This window comes from Pecten maximus, chromosome 2 (assembly GCF_902652985.1).
Source record: "Pecten maximus chromosome 2, xPecMax1.1, whole genome shotgun sequence".
NCBI lineage: Eukaryota > Metazoa > Mollusca > Bivalvia > Pectinida > Pectinidae > Pecten > Pecten maximus.
The window spans coordinates 26537391-26554810 of NC_047016.1; the positions used below are offsets into that span (position 1 = coordinate 26537391).

Below are 17420 nucleotides of genomic sequence, written 5' to 3' on the forward strand. Positions count from 1 at the left end.
GTAACAATTGTATTTCTGTGACAAAATAGTACATTTTGATCTTGTTATTAAATTCTTAAATTGTTCAAGTCAAAACAACAACATGGTAATTATTTAAAATCCAATGATTTTATGATTATTTTTATATTTCAACTTCCAAGCCGGCAAATAATTCTGATGGTATGATGAATATACTGATATTTCACGTCTATTAAATAATCCGTGAAGCAAAACCTTGAAATGTATTATATCATGGGACTAATATATATTTCAAACTTTTGTTCTGCTCCATGTTTTCCCCCGTCTCCGCTTATGGACGTTTGACCACTAATATCACCGACGAATCTTAGTTTTATAGTCATTATTTGTAATTGATATAAACTCTTGTCTATGATATCATGGCGGTTCAGTTTCGCTTGTCTGATTATTCTGACACTAAACTGATCACCACAATATTAAACAGGTAGTAAGTCCTTATTATTGTACATGAAAATTGTCCCCATGGATGGCCTCGCGAGGTAAAAGAAGATAATTACAAAGCGTAGCCTCAGCGCCGCATACTCCCGACTATAGACAATATATTGGCATAGCACTACCTGGGCTCTGAAGCAAAGCACAGCCAACAGCGCAGAGGATGTACTGGGCTTGTATGGGATGCGTAGCCTTGTTTACTGATGACAGAATATGAATTGAAAACCAAAGGCAACCATGAAGGAATTCAACGTATTCTCAGGGATTATAATAATAGCAGTACAGATTATTACAGGTATGTAAGGTTCTGTTGTTTTTATCTGTGTCGTCATCCTGACGAATTTCTTGTTAACATTGGTTTTACCCTAGTTCTCGTGTCTCTGTTGACAATATTGCAGCAGGATCATAACAAACACCGTGCTAGCTGCAGGCTCCAGGGATTCCCTCAGTTTTATATGACCTGATGATTTCATTGTACAAGTATAGTAATCAATGAAAAAATTCAGACCCTGTTAATCATTATATCTGGCATGGTAATTGAGTGTCACTTTTATGCATTGCTGCTCCAACTGGTTGTGTGTGTCGGCCAATGTGAGAGCGCTACGTCCCTTTCTTCTGAGATTAGAACTGTGTTATGGATAATACTGACACAGTCTAAGGATGGACAAAACAGTGATGTTATGGGGATGCTATTTAGATATACATGTATTTACTTGCTGTCTTCTGCTTATCTTACACTTTGGTACTTCACTGTTTTTTTTCTTGTTGATGTACATTTGTCTCATTTAAAACATTGTTATTAGTTTATATATATTAGTTATATATATTGAAGAGAAAAAGAAAATAATAAAAGAGTACTGACTAATTTTTAGTTTAGCTTTGAAAATTTGACTTCTGTTTTCATTACCGCTTGGGATTGTTATACATTTCTAGATACATTTATTCTCATTCCATTGATTATCTATTAAGGAATCATAGATGACGGTATCTGCACTGGCGGTATTTAATGTTAACTAATATAGTAAATCTACAAAACACCTTAACAATATTCTAGACTGGCTTATAAAACGTCACAATATCGCGATATAGTTATAGGAAAAGCAGGAAAAACACTTTTCAGTTTCGGTTGAATTTTACACAGCTGTATTAATCTAATTACAACTGAAACTGGAAGGCCTTCGAGCAATATTCCATTTCCGTATGAGATATGACGTCTGACGTGTATGGCGCTTGTTGGTATGCCTAGTGGTGCCGTTGTCACCACCACAACTCTTTGAGATTATGACTGAACTATGATTTGGCCAAGATATGTATGGCAGGTGTCGTTAACGAAGCAGAAAACGCTTACTTTGCGGGAGAATCTGATCTTATTTTTATTTTATTTTTCAAATGTTTCCAAGCAAATCTACATTTTATTTATATTTTCCCCTTGTTCAATCGGTTTTGAATTTGAATTGCTACTCTGTCAGTATTCTTTGCTGTTGATTTTGCTGGCATAAAAGGTCAAATTCTGGAAAGGTTATTCGCTCTATTGAGCCAAATAAAGTATATATATCACCTGCAGCTTATTTGTAATGTCACAATATATAATACGATATGTTCGTTTTGTAAAACGAACTACGAAAAAAAGTACACATGTTAATCTCATCTTAGGTATGTTATTTAATGAAGTCTAACCAGTAACTATCGGAAATGACAACAAAATCCAATCCGAATGAGAGTTAAGATTATACTTCATGTCTGAAAGACAGGTTAGAATTCTGTTTTGTGAACAATGAATTATCTTACGATGTTAGCTTTATTTAGAAGAATGTACTCAACGACAACAAAAACAGGTATTTTGATCAGACACACATTGAAATACGCAACCTGTCTGAACGATATATTTTGAGACAAGGCCAAATGATTTGCAAAAAAGTTAAGAATCTTTGTTGCACGATTAGCCTCGGTTTTCCTAAACCAGAGAGTTTTTCATTAAAGCATGTCTAGTGTTAAACCTAATAAACTTACTTTTTAAGAGCTCTGTTGAGCTGGAGCATGAGTTTGTAATCTTTATATCAATTATAAAAATATCAGCATACACATATATAAACATATGGTATTTTCCAGGTCTGATGTAATCCATTCATTAAATATAACGTGTAGATTTACAGGGGTTTACATTAGTTTATCACTTAGAATGAAAACGACGATAAAAAGTATAGCAAGCTTGCGTCTCCAATCATTTCCGTAGAAGAGCGGACTGTTTAGGATATTCGGTGTCGAAACATCCAGATTCGTCAGTATGCTTTCTTATCAAAGCTATTTACTGGGAGATAAGATGTTTTGCTAAAGACTTTAAAGTCTTCCACGGACAACAAGCTGCTAAGCTCAATGCTGGAGGAATTTTAATGTAGACGTTAACAGCATGGAGCCAATAAAACGGAATACGTTGAATTTCTGTGTCTCTGTATCATATATACATTCGAGAGGTTGTTTCAGAACAAGAGATAAGATATTTCTGCTTTACAATTACAGGAACTATTGTGGATGGGAAAAAAATCAATTTAACACTTGATAGTAATGTAACAAGGGAATTTTGAATCGAGGAGGGAATTAAAAGTTGAACAGTTATGCAATATGGTAACTAGTTAATTTCGCAATCGCATTAAATGTGAAGTTGATGATCGATTTCCATCCTGTTGCTTTACAACGAGAGATTTATGGAAACAATCCAATTATCTGTCAATGGAGTTCATCTGCTGGTTTTTATTTCATGGTGTAGCTTGGGTATTTGTATAAGTACACTTTTGGATTTTAAGTAAAACGTAAAATAAAAGTTAATGTGACATTACATACGTGTACAGATAAGTCTTTGTTTGGGAGACTTTGAATGTCATTCCGTGATATCAAAACATACTTCAAATCAATATTGTAATTACATGACAACCGGTAATAAATTGGATTGCATCTAATTACCCCTTATATTTACTGTATGTTTAATACACAACAAATACCACCGAATGGTGATGTCCGATTTAGTACCGGGAAGCCGTCTCTCTGTATGGACAAACATCATGATCTAACTCTGATAATTAGGTCGTAACACATATTTTTTATGCTGATTAACCTATCATACAATCTCTTTTGATTTGATTTAGAATTGTCCAAAATATTGACAGCTTCATGTGATCGTTGTTTCCCAAATCGAAATATTCCATATTTCCTGATGTAAGACAGAAACGCGGAAAACAGGAAAACACGCAGAGGTATTTTTGAGCAGGTTTGGCATTACAATTTATATGTTGTATATGTTTTATATTGGTTAAATTACATTCCGTATAATCAGTGCATCTACCTTAACAATCAGTTTTACATATAATGTGTTGGAAAGTCTTTATTGTTCCTTCGAATATTTTTCTCTTTGTCTATTAATCGATTTAAATCTCAAACTCCTCGTTTTGTACTGTACCGGAATGTCTAATTGCATTGACGAAGTTGGTGTAATACCTTCTTGTAAGACGGTTAAGGTGGTGGAAGTGTGAACAATTGCCATTGTTTCAAAAGAAAAAAAAGTATAGTAAGCCCTGTTGTTTACATACCAATGTGTATTGACTACGTAGTTCTACGGTGTTCTATTCCCTTAAGTAGCATTCTGTGTTTGTACGCATTCTCATTTGGATTTTCGGTCTTCATTCTTCGATTTCTCACGGCTGTGCCCCAGGTAAAACGTTAAAGAATATCACAACAAGTTTCGGCTGTGTTTTTATAACCTCCTCGTAGTAACTAAGTACCGATTATAATCCGTCGGAGGCTATCAGTAAGACAATAACCATCAAGAATAGAGTAAGAGAACAAGTCGCGGAGGTTTGGCGCGTTATCTGAAGTAAAACACTAGTCTCCTGGCGTTACATGTCAATGATCGGTCTACCTACTCTGTGCAATTTCTTCTGGATAGTTTCCATCTTGGTTAGATCTTAATTTTCTATTTGGAAAGCAAAATGTTTCTGGGGTTTACTATTTGTGTTCATTTTCTGAACTATGAACATCAATCTTCTTTACTAGTATTAATATAATTTGTAATGAAATTATTAGGTTACATTTCAAGCAATGGAATATTAAATTAAGGGACGGCTCTGTGATTCCGTCTTTGTAATTCAGTTACTTTTAAAGATTTCCTAGCATTACCCTATCGACAGATGTCTCTAATGATATTAATGTATATCCCTCTAATTCACATGTAGAGACGCCCATATCATTGAATTGCCTCCATTAAGCGATAGTTGATAAGACTGGTAATTGCCCTTATTATCTCATCTGTCATTGCCGGGTGGTGTGTTAAACCATTAACCGATTTCAGTGTTGGTGTTTCAGAAGCCTTTGTTGTTATTATAAGCATTAGAATCTAACTAATAATTCACGAACTATGCTGCTGTGTATTTGCCACTATCGCCTTTATGTAAGCTTCTAGCAGTCATGTCGTTATAATCATATAAAGAGTACCAGGAAGTGTGAAGTATGTAAAATTAAAATCCTCTTACTCTTACTGTATCCTAATTTAAATTGATGTTACGTCAATCCTAAATTAAATAACAAGTTCCTTTCCTCAAATTAGGATTTGCTTTACCTTTGGCATATATCTTAACGTCTCAACATGGTGCTAAGTATATGTAGCTACTTTTAAGCACCACGAAATAACATTTCTCACCTCTGAGTGCCAACCGGAATCAACTGTCTTTTCAAAAAAAAGTTTTTAATCAAATCTAAAACTTATAACATACGGAAGCGATACTAGTAACAACGATATCTTACGGGAACGACAGCCTTGTTGTTACTACAATCAGAAATATTATACACATTGATATATGTTTGACTTGGCAATCAGCTTTTTAGACGGCATATCTTTGATGTGATACAAATAACAGTGTTGTGTTTGAGAAAATGCCTGAAACATAGAGGCATGATGAATGGTAGATGTTCTTGTCCAAATCTGTATATCATCTGAGAAGACCGAAATAATAGACAGTCAATTTTATAGGAGCATGGCTTTCACGCAGTAGTAGGCTGAACCTATTGAAGAGATACACTGCGGTGCCGCGAGATATCATTTCAGATCTTAGCACGCAAGGGTGGGTGTCTCTAGAGAGTCCCGAATATCGGCAGTGATTGATTTCAAGTTGAATCGTAGTACAAGAGTTCATTTCTCGAAGGAGTCCAGTAAGGAAACAAGGCACTACCTTAAATTGCATCAGCGATAAAGCAATCGTTTAACAGCCCCAATCGCAAACTATATGGATGTCAGATGGGTTTGAACTGTACTGTAGCTCTACATACAACACGCTCAAAGACAAGTAACATTATCTGGAGAAACAACAATCTTATGCCCAGTCAAAGGGATATTATTGGTAAATATTTCAGTACAATTACGGTATGAAAATCAAATATGAAATGTTCGGATGAAGGCAACTGGGTTAACGCCTATACCTCCGCAAACCCACTGATTAGTTTGTCAATTATTTTTTCTCACATTGCGTCTTCCATGCAAATGCTGACCAATCAGAAATAACCTGCTCAACGTAGCTTGCATTTGCAACTGACATTTACATTCATGTAGCATTTCGTAGATATTACAGATTTACATATTCTAAAACAAGTACATACCATGTCATGTCATGAAGCCGAAATGTTATATGTGTATTAGTACATTTTGTTTATACAGTCAAACTTGCATTAGCGGACACCCTTATATAGCGGACACCTGTCCATAACGGACACTTCCAGGAATCCCCAATGAAAATCACTATATAAATATCATGTATATAGCGGACACCTTCCAAATGCGGACAGCGGACACTTAGTTTTGTCCGTAAAGTTGTTAAAAATTCTGTATAACGGACACGTGAAACCATATCCGTGTTGATATTTGTGTGTAAAACGTTTCTAAATAACAAGCAGAGCCTTAATTACTCAACTCCCCTGGCAGCAATGCTAACTTGGGAAGCCACTTCATCAGTCACTAATTGTCCTGTTACCTGTAAGTTGCTGTAACAATGGGCAGTAATTACAAGAGAGTGACCGATCGCCATCGGCAGAGGTGTTTGTTTACTCAACCGGTGACCGCTAAGCTTAGCCATTCAACCATAGCCTAGACAACAAGAATGGTCAGGGGGTAATTAAATCATTATCAAGACCAACAAAAGAGGGACAAAGCAATAGTTATGTCTGTCATAATTGTTTTACTTACAAAATCCACCGTATGCAAATCTGACAGGGCAGGCACATGGTTGTCAGCCGCCATTTTCTCACACTCGGAACTCCTCGGAATATGACTGCGTAACCTATTAAGAACAGCCGAAGAGTTCCGAGTGTCTTTGTATACACTATACTTATTTACTGAACCAGAAAACGGTATTTATTAAATTAAATCCCTACATGGATTTCAGAAAATATGTCTCAAAATAAATGCTTAGGGATTATAATTATCAGAGGAAAATGCACTTTCACTTATAAAGAGTTAATGTTGTAATAGAAAAGATATTTCAAACATATTTATTTTCCAAAATATTGAGTATTTGTCTGAATAGATATTCAGTATAGTATGATATTGTGAAGATTGTTTTAAAAACTATAGGCTTAATATAAATTATTAAAAATATCAACTTCAATTTTTGTGTCAGATGAATGATTGAAAATTAATTAAGCATTTATCTTTAATTATTTGTCTTTTATTCATTTGTTTAAGTGTTTAAATATAATAAATCAGGAGACATATAGTGTACTATAAACAGACTTTGGTTTGTTTCTTCGTTTATAAGGGACATAACTCATTGAACCTCTATATAAAGGACACCTCTCTATAAAGGACAGTTTTGTCTTGTCCCTTAGGTGTCCTTTATAGACAGGTTCGACTGTAGATGAATTATTTAATGGTCGTCATGCTAACAATACATTTTGTATGTGGTACTGATCCGTCCAGTTGTACGCTCCATGTGAACTGATGAGTTTGGTATTGATTCTATGATTTACCGCAGTTTCTAGACGCCAGCTCGCTTGACCACGACGTGCATCGTTATGCGTACCTAATAAGGACACATATCTGGTGTGTGGCTGAAATAATGATATTATTTGCTGGTAGGGATAGGTCAATTCCAAAAACGCATATAACAATGAGAAGGAAACTGGATTCGTTGGTAGAGGAAATGGTCAGTTCACTGCCAATTAGGACACTCAAATAACAAACGTTATTAATTCATAGCTGTATGATTTACAAACGTTTGATAATCAATATATGACATTTGAGAATATTGGGTTTTATTGTGGCAATTCCTTTTTACATTTATGTGGAAAAGGCCCGGTATGATAATCTTCTCTGGTGCATGTTTATCAAAATAAGTTTGCTTCTCTGCTGCATAGTAGAAACATTAAAACTATGTCATTAATACTACTTCTTTTATGATTCGTGTCATTTCATTTACATACGTGTATAGTATGACAATACATGACAACCTCATTATCGGTGCCTTAGTTTGTACTCCGTCTTTTTTGCTACATATTATCCAGTGATACTATTTTTTTTACAACAATATATACTTTTCTTCTTTGCGAGTAAACCTATGGCAACAAAAAAGCTTCAGTCTCTGAACAAACACCAGGCTAAAGCAAAATGGCAATGCCTCGTGTGAATAAGATGCTTAGATGTTCGGGGCACTACATTTATTCGTACATCTCAATCCAGTCTCTACATCATGTTTCATCTTAGGTACAAGAAACGTACCATTACCAACTGTTGCCATTCCAGTTATGAATCTTTTACAGGTTTGAATCTTTTAAAATCTATAATTGTTTGGTTGCTTTTCGCTGTTTGTCGCCTTTTGGTCAGTTTCTGTTGAAATATATATAAATTGTTTTGCAGTTCCGACCTTCACCTGGTTTCGTATTTACTCAGATTGGTATACTTGCTTACCTCATTTGATACCTGTGTTGGTGCTTTAACGCACCAGGGTTCGTTTATATCAGAAGGCTTAGCTGTGCAGAATCAGCATTTGTTTTCATTAACGAATATTGCCTTCATTGTAGGGATATGTGTTGGGATATGTGTAGGGATTTGATTGGTTGTTGGCATAATTATCTTGGAACATGTACATGTAGTGGTAATACAAATATACCAAAAATGAACAAGGATAGCTTAGCTTCTGGTCAAGTTGTTTATTAAGAAGCGTTATGCTTATGTTGTCTGTAAAAAACGTGATAATCATTACTGTTTGTAAAAGAGTATAATACAAATGTACATGTACTAATATTGTTTATTAAGAAGCGCAAAGCTCAAGTTGTTTGTAAAAAATGTAATATGCATATCGTTTTTTTAACAAGCGTAATGCTCGTGTTGTTTGTTAGGAAGCGTAATGATCGTGTTGTTTGTTAAAAAGCCAATATTCATGTTGTTTCTTAAGAAACGTAATGACCATGTAGCTGACGTATAAGGAAATCGTATCAGCCGACTGTTTTTATCGATCACTCCCTCCGTCTACACGTGTATATAGGTTTAATTCTGATCGATTAAGTTGAATACAAGACATTTCTTTGTCGTACAGGAAATACTAATAGCATTCGCTACCTTTGCTTTTGCGGACTCGGCTGCCTAGGCGATTGATTTGTTTTTTTCTCAGGTTGTCAGTAGGGTTTTCTCTGTATAAGATAATGTCATATTTCCTGGCAAAAAAAAAAGTTTTTCTTTAGGGCACTGCTTGTTGTATTGTTGTATAGTTGCAATTTCAGCTCGAAAGTAATTATCATACATTTGAAATGGCACTCTATACGGCAGTAAACCAAATCTAACATGCTGCGTTGAACTCTGATAGGTAATCATTATATTTTCAATAAATCTTCATATTCAGTTGTGAAGAGGTTCATGCTTAATTCAACATCATTTCAGTGAACGTAAACCTAATACTCATATATATTGATGGGGTGGTGTGTGGAAATGACATTATACCAAAAACTCACTGATGCCAGTTGCCTTTATTTTTTTTATTTTGTTCATCTATTTATTTTTCTTTATCCGAAAAAAAAGTTTAACTTAGCTCGGTTATATGTAAGAAAAATCGAAATCCGGCCAACCTTAATAAAATGAACGGCTTGGCAATGCTAATATGCATTCCAGATCCCTCAGACGCTTTTACAGTAAATATTTTGATAAAGGTCTCTTGAGAGTCTGACTGAACATTATACCACGTACAGTAAGATAAGTCGGAATCCCTCAGACGCTTTTACAGTAAATATTTTGATAAAGGTCTCTTGAGAGTCTGACTGAACATTATACCACGTACAGTAAGTCGAAATCTCACGAACGTTTACTATTCAACGAATACAAGTATTGATTCACATCAATGTCAGGAATCGGTAGGACATCGAGTCTCATGATTCCCCTAGAGTATCAAAGTTCATAGGTACATTTACTGTGCGACATTTGATAGTAATCCCATTTTCGCAAAACATTAGTTCGGCTAGAGCACGTCGACAGATGCCAGAGAACCAATTTGGTATAATTATTTCGTTCCGACTTATTATAATCATATGTTGATATTACAGTTCCCTGCACATGAAAAACTAATTCAATTTCCGTACCGTATTTTATGTAAACTAACCGAGTACCTTTATGTTAGAAATATGTACATTCCAATGTACATTAAGGTATACGTTTATCTGTGAAGGTCATTCCAGGACACCAAATGATGACACGAAGACAAAATCGATAGTCTTTCTATTACGATGCTGGTCATTTCTGTGACCGACATTATGGTCGAGCAGATGTAGGAATCGGTTTGTTTAAGACCTTAATCCTCTCCGACTAACGTTATGATACGTGTCCACACGAGCGTACAGTCGCAAAGTAGTATTCAGTTCTGGTGATGAACTTTTGTTCAGTGTTAAATACACAGAAGCCCGATGGCTACATTCGCTACGTGCTAGAGACAGCGGCAAACTACATGTGCTTGGTCTAATCTCGCCGAGTCCGTCAGCAAAAATAGCGTCATGCATCCGAACCTGTCTTTATTCATGTTTATGTTTAACTTATACTGTGCAATATAGTATTGTCTTTTAAGTTTCCTTATCGGGTTCAAAATACAATGTACTACGTTAAAGTTAAGAAATAAACGTGATCATTATATGAATTGTACATCCATTTAACTACAATTTATCCCTCGTTCATCTGACTTAGAGCTGTGTCAGGCGTTATGAAAATATTCATTTTGAACGAGTAAAAAATATTACATGTATAGTAAGTTTGGAAACTCCCGTTATTGTGTTAGTGTCTTAGACGCATGTGTCGATACGTGAAATGGACTAAAGATTCCGGTTTATTCTACTTAGGCCAGTGTTTGCTGCATTTAATATTATTTACTGTATGAGGTCGTTGATAATTTGTTCAGTCCATTTTTTCCTTTGAAAAAGATAATGTAGTCTAATCGGTAATATTTCAATATTTAATAATGACTCGCATTAAAAATGTAAGGAACGGAAAACGGAAATTTCAATACTTTCCCATTGAATATCATTATCAATATGGTTTACTCTAACTTTGCGCTCGATATTCTGTCATATTCGTAAGAGAAGAGTAGAATTCGACAGAAAATTGATGTCTACTTCACCTCAAGGTATAGTTTAATATCACAGTGTTACGGTTTAGGTTACAGAGGAAACAGAATCTTCGCTCTGTATACATAGATCTACAGTCCGGTCCGGACATGTCGTAACTGGCGATCTTCCCATTATTTCAAACGATAAGCTTCGAAAGTTGTTCATGAAGGAGCTGAATTATCGAGAAACGTCTGTCTTTAAATAGAACATGAATTTCAAGATACTGATGGATTTCTTTGCAGAATATGGTGGAGAATGGGTGAAAAATATGCTTCATCATATCCACTGTTGGAGTGGCTTTTATTCATTAAATTTATTATTCTTCAACAAATAAGCGCTTTGAAATCCATAATGGACACAAATTTCTTGATCTCGATGTCAGTTTTGCACTGAAACATTAACATGACAGCTTAGTGGTTGTTCTTGCATAAGACTCCTAATAATGTGATTCTTGCCTGTGTATGTATAAACACTATTCCATTTCCTGTATACAAAAAGAACTAGGCTTGCTTGACAACTAGGGTTTTCCTAAAGACGAGATACTATCCAATCATTGTTCAGTATTGGAATCCTGTAAAGTCCCTGTAGGTAAGAAGGATGCGGAACAACCTCGTTTATATTATATTTCAACGCTTCATAAGAATCCTTGTAAACAACGTTTTATCTTCTGACTCGAGGAGTTCTTAACTAAACTTTTATCTCAACTTCTTACTTCACTTCGTAAAACAATTAATTCGGGACTGCAGAAATGGAATGCATAGAATGTGGCTTTTTAATAAATTCAAAGATCTTTTTATCAATCCTGAACAACCACTCCTAAAGAATGTCTCTACTATCAAAACGTTTGATGTTTCAGCCCTTTAAACTACAATTCCCCATTCCAAACTTAAGGAACGACTTCGTTCACATGTAACGAGATATTTCGATGTCAAGAAAGGCATATATAGGAAGGGGTTTAATAGGAGTATATTTTATAGAAAATACATGTACATGTATACCGAAAAGATACCGAAGAGAAAATCGATGAATGATTGAATTACTGATCGAAAAAATTCTTGAGTTTGATGACAAGATCCTTCAGCAAATTATTAGCATACCCAATGTGAACAAACTGTGCCCCTCTATTGGCTGAATTGTTTTTTGTTGTCATTCGAAACTGATTGTATTGAAGAGCTTATCGGAACAAGTTACAGATACCTGGCAAAGACCTTCATTTTCACTATAAGTACAATAGCGATGTATTATTTTAAATAACAAATCACGTTATTTATCTTACTGATCTGATTTACCCTGTAGAACTTGAAATCAAATTAAGTCACTGCGGAATATTTAACATCAGCTGCTGACCTTGATATTTACCTACAAAGTAACCAACAGGGACAACGTACAGCTAAACTATGTAATAAGCGTGGTACCAATTGTTAATTTTCCATTTCTAGATAGTAACATACTTACATTCCATACCTACGGTGTTTACAAATCCCAATTGATTCCATAGTCAAAACAATGCCTTGTTCACAGTATCAAGATTTCCTTGACAAATTTCGACTTCTGAAGGAGAAATAAACAACACAAGGTTTCGAGAGACGCAAGTTGATAAAGACCATGAGAACGGTTTGTGGTCGACATCATGGCCTCTTTTGAAATAATTTATTTCTATTTATGATAAGAATTCAGACGTGTTTTATGCTTGTTGATACGCAAAGTGGTTCCGTTGCCACCACCTTAACTCTTATTTGAGATGTGACGTAACACTGATACTTTGCCCCAAACAATTTTTCCTACACTTTGCACCAAACCTTATTTGTCCAATATTTTATGTATGTACCCCTTGTTTTTCCTTTACTTTGAAACAAACATTATTTGTATTTACTTGGTACCAAACCTTATTTGTACTATGCTTAGTACATGTACCAATTCTTGTTTGTCCTATACATTGTACCAAACCTCATTTGTCCTATACTTTGTACCAAACCTTATTTGTCCTATACTTTGTACCAAACCTTATTTGCCCTATACTTATTACCAAACCTTATTTGTCCTATATATTGTACCAAACCTCATTTGTCCTATACTTTGTACCAAACCTTATTTGTCCTATACTTTGTACCAAACCTCATTTGTCCTATACTTATTACCAAACCTTAGTTGTCCTATACTTTGTACCAAACCTCATTTGTCCTATACTTTATACCAAACCTTATTTGTCCTATACTTATTACCAAACCTTAGTTGTCCTATACTTTGTACCAAACCTCATTTGTCCTATACTTTATACCAAACCTTATTTGTCCTATACTTTGTACCAAACCTTATTGTCCTATACTTTATACCAAACCTTATTTGAAATAATTTATTTCTATTTATGATAAGAATTCAGACGTGTTTTATGCTTGTTGATACGCAAAGTGGTTCCGTTGCCACCACCTTAACTCTTATTTGAGATGTGACGTAACACTGATACTTTGCCCCAAACAATTTTTCCTACACTTTGCACCAAACCTTATTTGTCCAATATTTTATGTATGTACCCCTTGTTTTTCCTTTACTTTGAAACAAACATTATTTGTATTTACTTGGTACCAAACCTTATTTGTACTATGCTTAGTACATGTACCAATTCTTGTTTGTCCTATACATTGTACCAAACCTCATTTGTCCTATACTTTGTACCAAACCTTATTTGTCCTATACTTTGTACCAAACCTTATTTGCCCTATACTTATTACCAAACCTTATTTGTCCTATATATTGTACCAAACCTCATTTGTCCTATACTTTGTACCAAACCTTATTTGTCCTATACTTTGTACCAAACCTCATTTGTCCTATACTTATTACCAAACCTTAGTTGTCCTATACTTTGTACCAAACCTCATTTGTCCTATACTTTATACCAAACCTTATTTGTCCTATACTTATTACCAAACCTTAGTTGTCCTATACTTTGTACCAAACCTCATTTGTCCTATACTTTATACCAAACCTTATTTGTCCTATACTTTGTACCAAACCTTATTGTCCTATACTTTATACCAAACCTTATTTGTATTATGCTTATTACCAAACCAAACCTTATTTGTCCTATACTTTGTACCAAACCTCATTTGTCCTATACTTATTACCAAACCTTATTGTCCTATACTTTATACCAAACCTTATTTGTATTATGCTTATTACCAAACCAAATCTTATTTGTACTATACTTAGTACATGTACCATTTCATGTTTACCCTATACCTTGTACCAAACGTCATTTGTCATTTCCGTTGTATAACCGCATTTGTCCTTTATTTCACACCACCTCCTAGTGTCCTTTTCGTCGTTCAAATTAGATATCGTTTGAAATAAACTAAATTACATTTTAAATATCGTTTCAAAAATAACTAAAACACGAAGTGCGAACCTTCAGACAAAATTGATTTTCCACTTTCGTTAGGTTCCAATCTGGAACAAAAATACATTAACACGCAACACGTTAGATACAATCACATGCAGCGCGTGGCATGGGAAATCATTACGACGACATTCACACGGTATGTTTTGTTTAATTACTGCGAGCAATATATTGCAAATAGTCACGAGATGTTGCAACATTATGTAAAATTTGCGAAGTCAATTTAGAAATACAATCAGGTCAGTTGTTAAAACGTTTAAAATGCTCTTGTTTCATACAAGACTAAAGCATAATGTGTCACATGACCCGGTTATGACCTAGATGTATATGACATACAATCAATGAAGCGGAAGACGGTTACCATTCCGGAACATCTGGTCTCCTTGTACTTGTTCAGGAATCCTTGTAAAAATCTTTATTTTGTGATTATTCCATCGACTTAGTTGGAATTTCTGAGCTGCCTTTAAGGTTGTTAACACCCGATACCTTCTTGTTTTTTTTGTTTTGTTTTTTTGTTTTTTGTTTTGTTTTGTTTTTGTTTTTATCAATCCTACCCCGAAAATTGAGAAAAGTTAAAAAATAATAAAATTATTTATCTTGTATTCACAACTGATTATCGCTTACGTAAAATATAGTATCTATGTATGTACTAGTATGCTGGGGCCGCGGTGGCCGAGTGGTTAAGGTGTCCCGACCTCCTCTCGGTTGCGAGTTCGATACCTACGGTGAGGCAGTTGCCAGGTACTGACCGTAGGCCGGTGGTTTTTCTCCGGGCACTCAGGCATTCCTCCTCCTCCAAAATCTGGCACGTCTTTAAATGACCCTGTCTGTTAGTAGGACGTTAAACAAAACAAAAAAAAAAAACAAAACAAAGTTGCAAAATACGTGTTACAGTGGCCCTAATACGCCCCGTACTATCCACAGATCTAGATTGCCTAAGTGTAAACATTTACCATAATGTATTATTGAAAAGCAATATGTTTAACGTTTTAGTCTGTCTCTTTGGGAATCACATTTCTGTTAAAGAAGTTTAACAAAACAAATCGTTCATTTTGATAGGATGGCGAAGCTTCAAGGCCGATCCCGAGGGATTAAAAGTCATCATAGAACCATAGGAAAAATCGATGGTGGTCGCTTACAATGCCACCAGTTTATAAATATTTCAATTCATGTTATAGATTCATCCTTCTACCATGCAAGGCAATTTAGATATACCAACCAGTTTTTTTTTAAGTATTCTAAGAAAATCCTTGTTTGTCATTTCTGCTTTACGTCAGTAACGGTTTGTTTTAATGTTACTATCAGTCTAACTTCGCTGTAAATTAAATGGTGGAGGTGTTATGGGACAATTAATATGGAACTTATGCCAAACTTAGGTTTTCTTTTGTACCCTTTTATGGTGTATCATATATTAAAGTTTCTTCAGGTTTTCCTTATCATTCCTTTCGCCTAGTTACTGTCACAGCATAAGACATGGCTTTTCCACACGAGGGCTAATTTAATACTACTTCGCATTTCTCGTCAATTTACCCAGCCCCAAGTATGATCGTCGGTAGGGAAGAAAATTGTTAACATTATATGTAGAAGCAATTAGATTTTATCGGAATAACTATCTCGTTTGTGAGTTTTAATTAAGAAATAATATGTAATAGCGAGATCGTGTTTATAACATAAACCCCTTAACGTCGCTAGCCCACTTGTCTTTCACATTAAAATAAACTTACAAATGTACATTATTCTTTTCATATAAAAGTGAAAATAGTATGACGTGATCAGAAGTAACCCGTTAGACGTAGTGATGTTTGAAGCTTAGGAAATTGTTTTGATAGAAGCATCATTTACTAAGAGTTATTTTTGGATTTGATAGTCATTTTCTAAAACTTTAATATCATGATAACAATACGTAATGTTTTTGTTTTGAAACATTGTTGTATATCAATTTATTTTGTTTGCTGAGACAAGAACAGTTGGCTATCTTCCATACATAAAAGAATTATAGAGAAATAAATTTGTCTGCTGTATTTCCCCTTAAACTCTCTGACGTCACCTGCATGTGTGCCTGTTGCAACTACATGCAAATTCAGGATCATGCTGTACTATATTAAGACAAGTTTCCAAAAATACATTCACTACAAGAGCACGTGCACTGCACAACAAAGATATCCGGTAATGCGATAATGACAGTAATGATCAACATGTTTTCTACCAGGGAAATATCTCCAGACTGCTGATTCGTAACGATGCTACATTTGTATGTTTATGTTTTGAAAATGTGTTATGTAAATATTGCAATATCCTAGTTGAAATATTGAGAGTCAGAAGACCGATAGAAAATGTGGAATGCAAGCAAGTTGTTATGCTACGGGAAAATACAAAAAAGTCGCATTTTATAACAATCCAGAAACGGCCACGCTTCATATTTACACTTGTAGACATTTAAAGTAATATACGTATACATGTACCTATTTCACGCAATGAACTAAACTGGAAGTGCTCGCTACACTCGATAGATGATAGATCTAAGATACATGGTACACATAACGCAAGCATGTTTAATTGGTCAAACCATGGTGTAATTAAAAACACCAATGCTGTGTATCAAGACAATACATACAATGTATCATTCTCAGATTCATTTGAATGGGTTATCAGATGTTCGTTTCTCCGTTTCAGTTTCTGGTTTGGAATGCATCACCTGTGAGTGGAATGCTGGACAGACAAATGGAACCGATGACTGTGTGTCTCGTCCTTACGGCCTGACGAGACAAGAATGCGAGACGGCTGGAAATAACAACGTCTACAGCTGTGAGGTATAGCCGATCTACAATGATACAGAGTTCAAAATACTATCATTTATACAATAGTCCGGAGTCTAATCTAACGTCATAGAGTAATATCGGTATTACCGCCATTAATGACGTAATACGGAGTATATAGTCTGATTAAACGAAATTCA

At 34.9% G+C, this 17420-nt stretch overlaps 1 protein-coding gene across 1 annotated transcript in view; it reads left to right on the plus strand.

Annotated features, from left to right (window-relative positions):
* Positions 1-565: 565 nt before the first annotated feature.
* LOC117321660 overlaps positions 566-17420 on the plus strand; it is a 28929-nt gene continuing 12074 nt past the window's right edge. Inside the window, exons 1-2 of the mRNA XM_033876167.1 lie at positions 566-745; positions 17138-17274. Of these exons, the coding sequence (XP_033732058.1) occupies positions 688-745; positions 17138-17274 (195 nt within the window). The 5' untranslated portion in view covers positions 566-687. The remainder of the gene's footprint in view (positions 746-17137; positions 17275-17420) is intronic.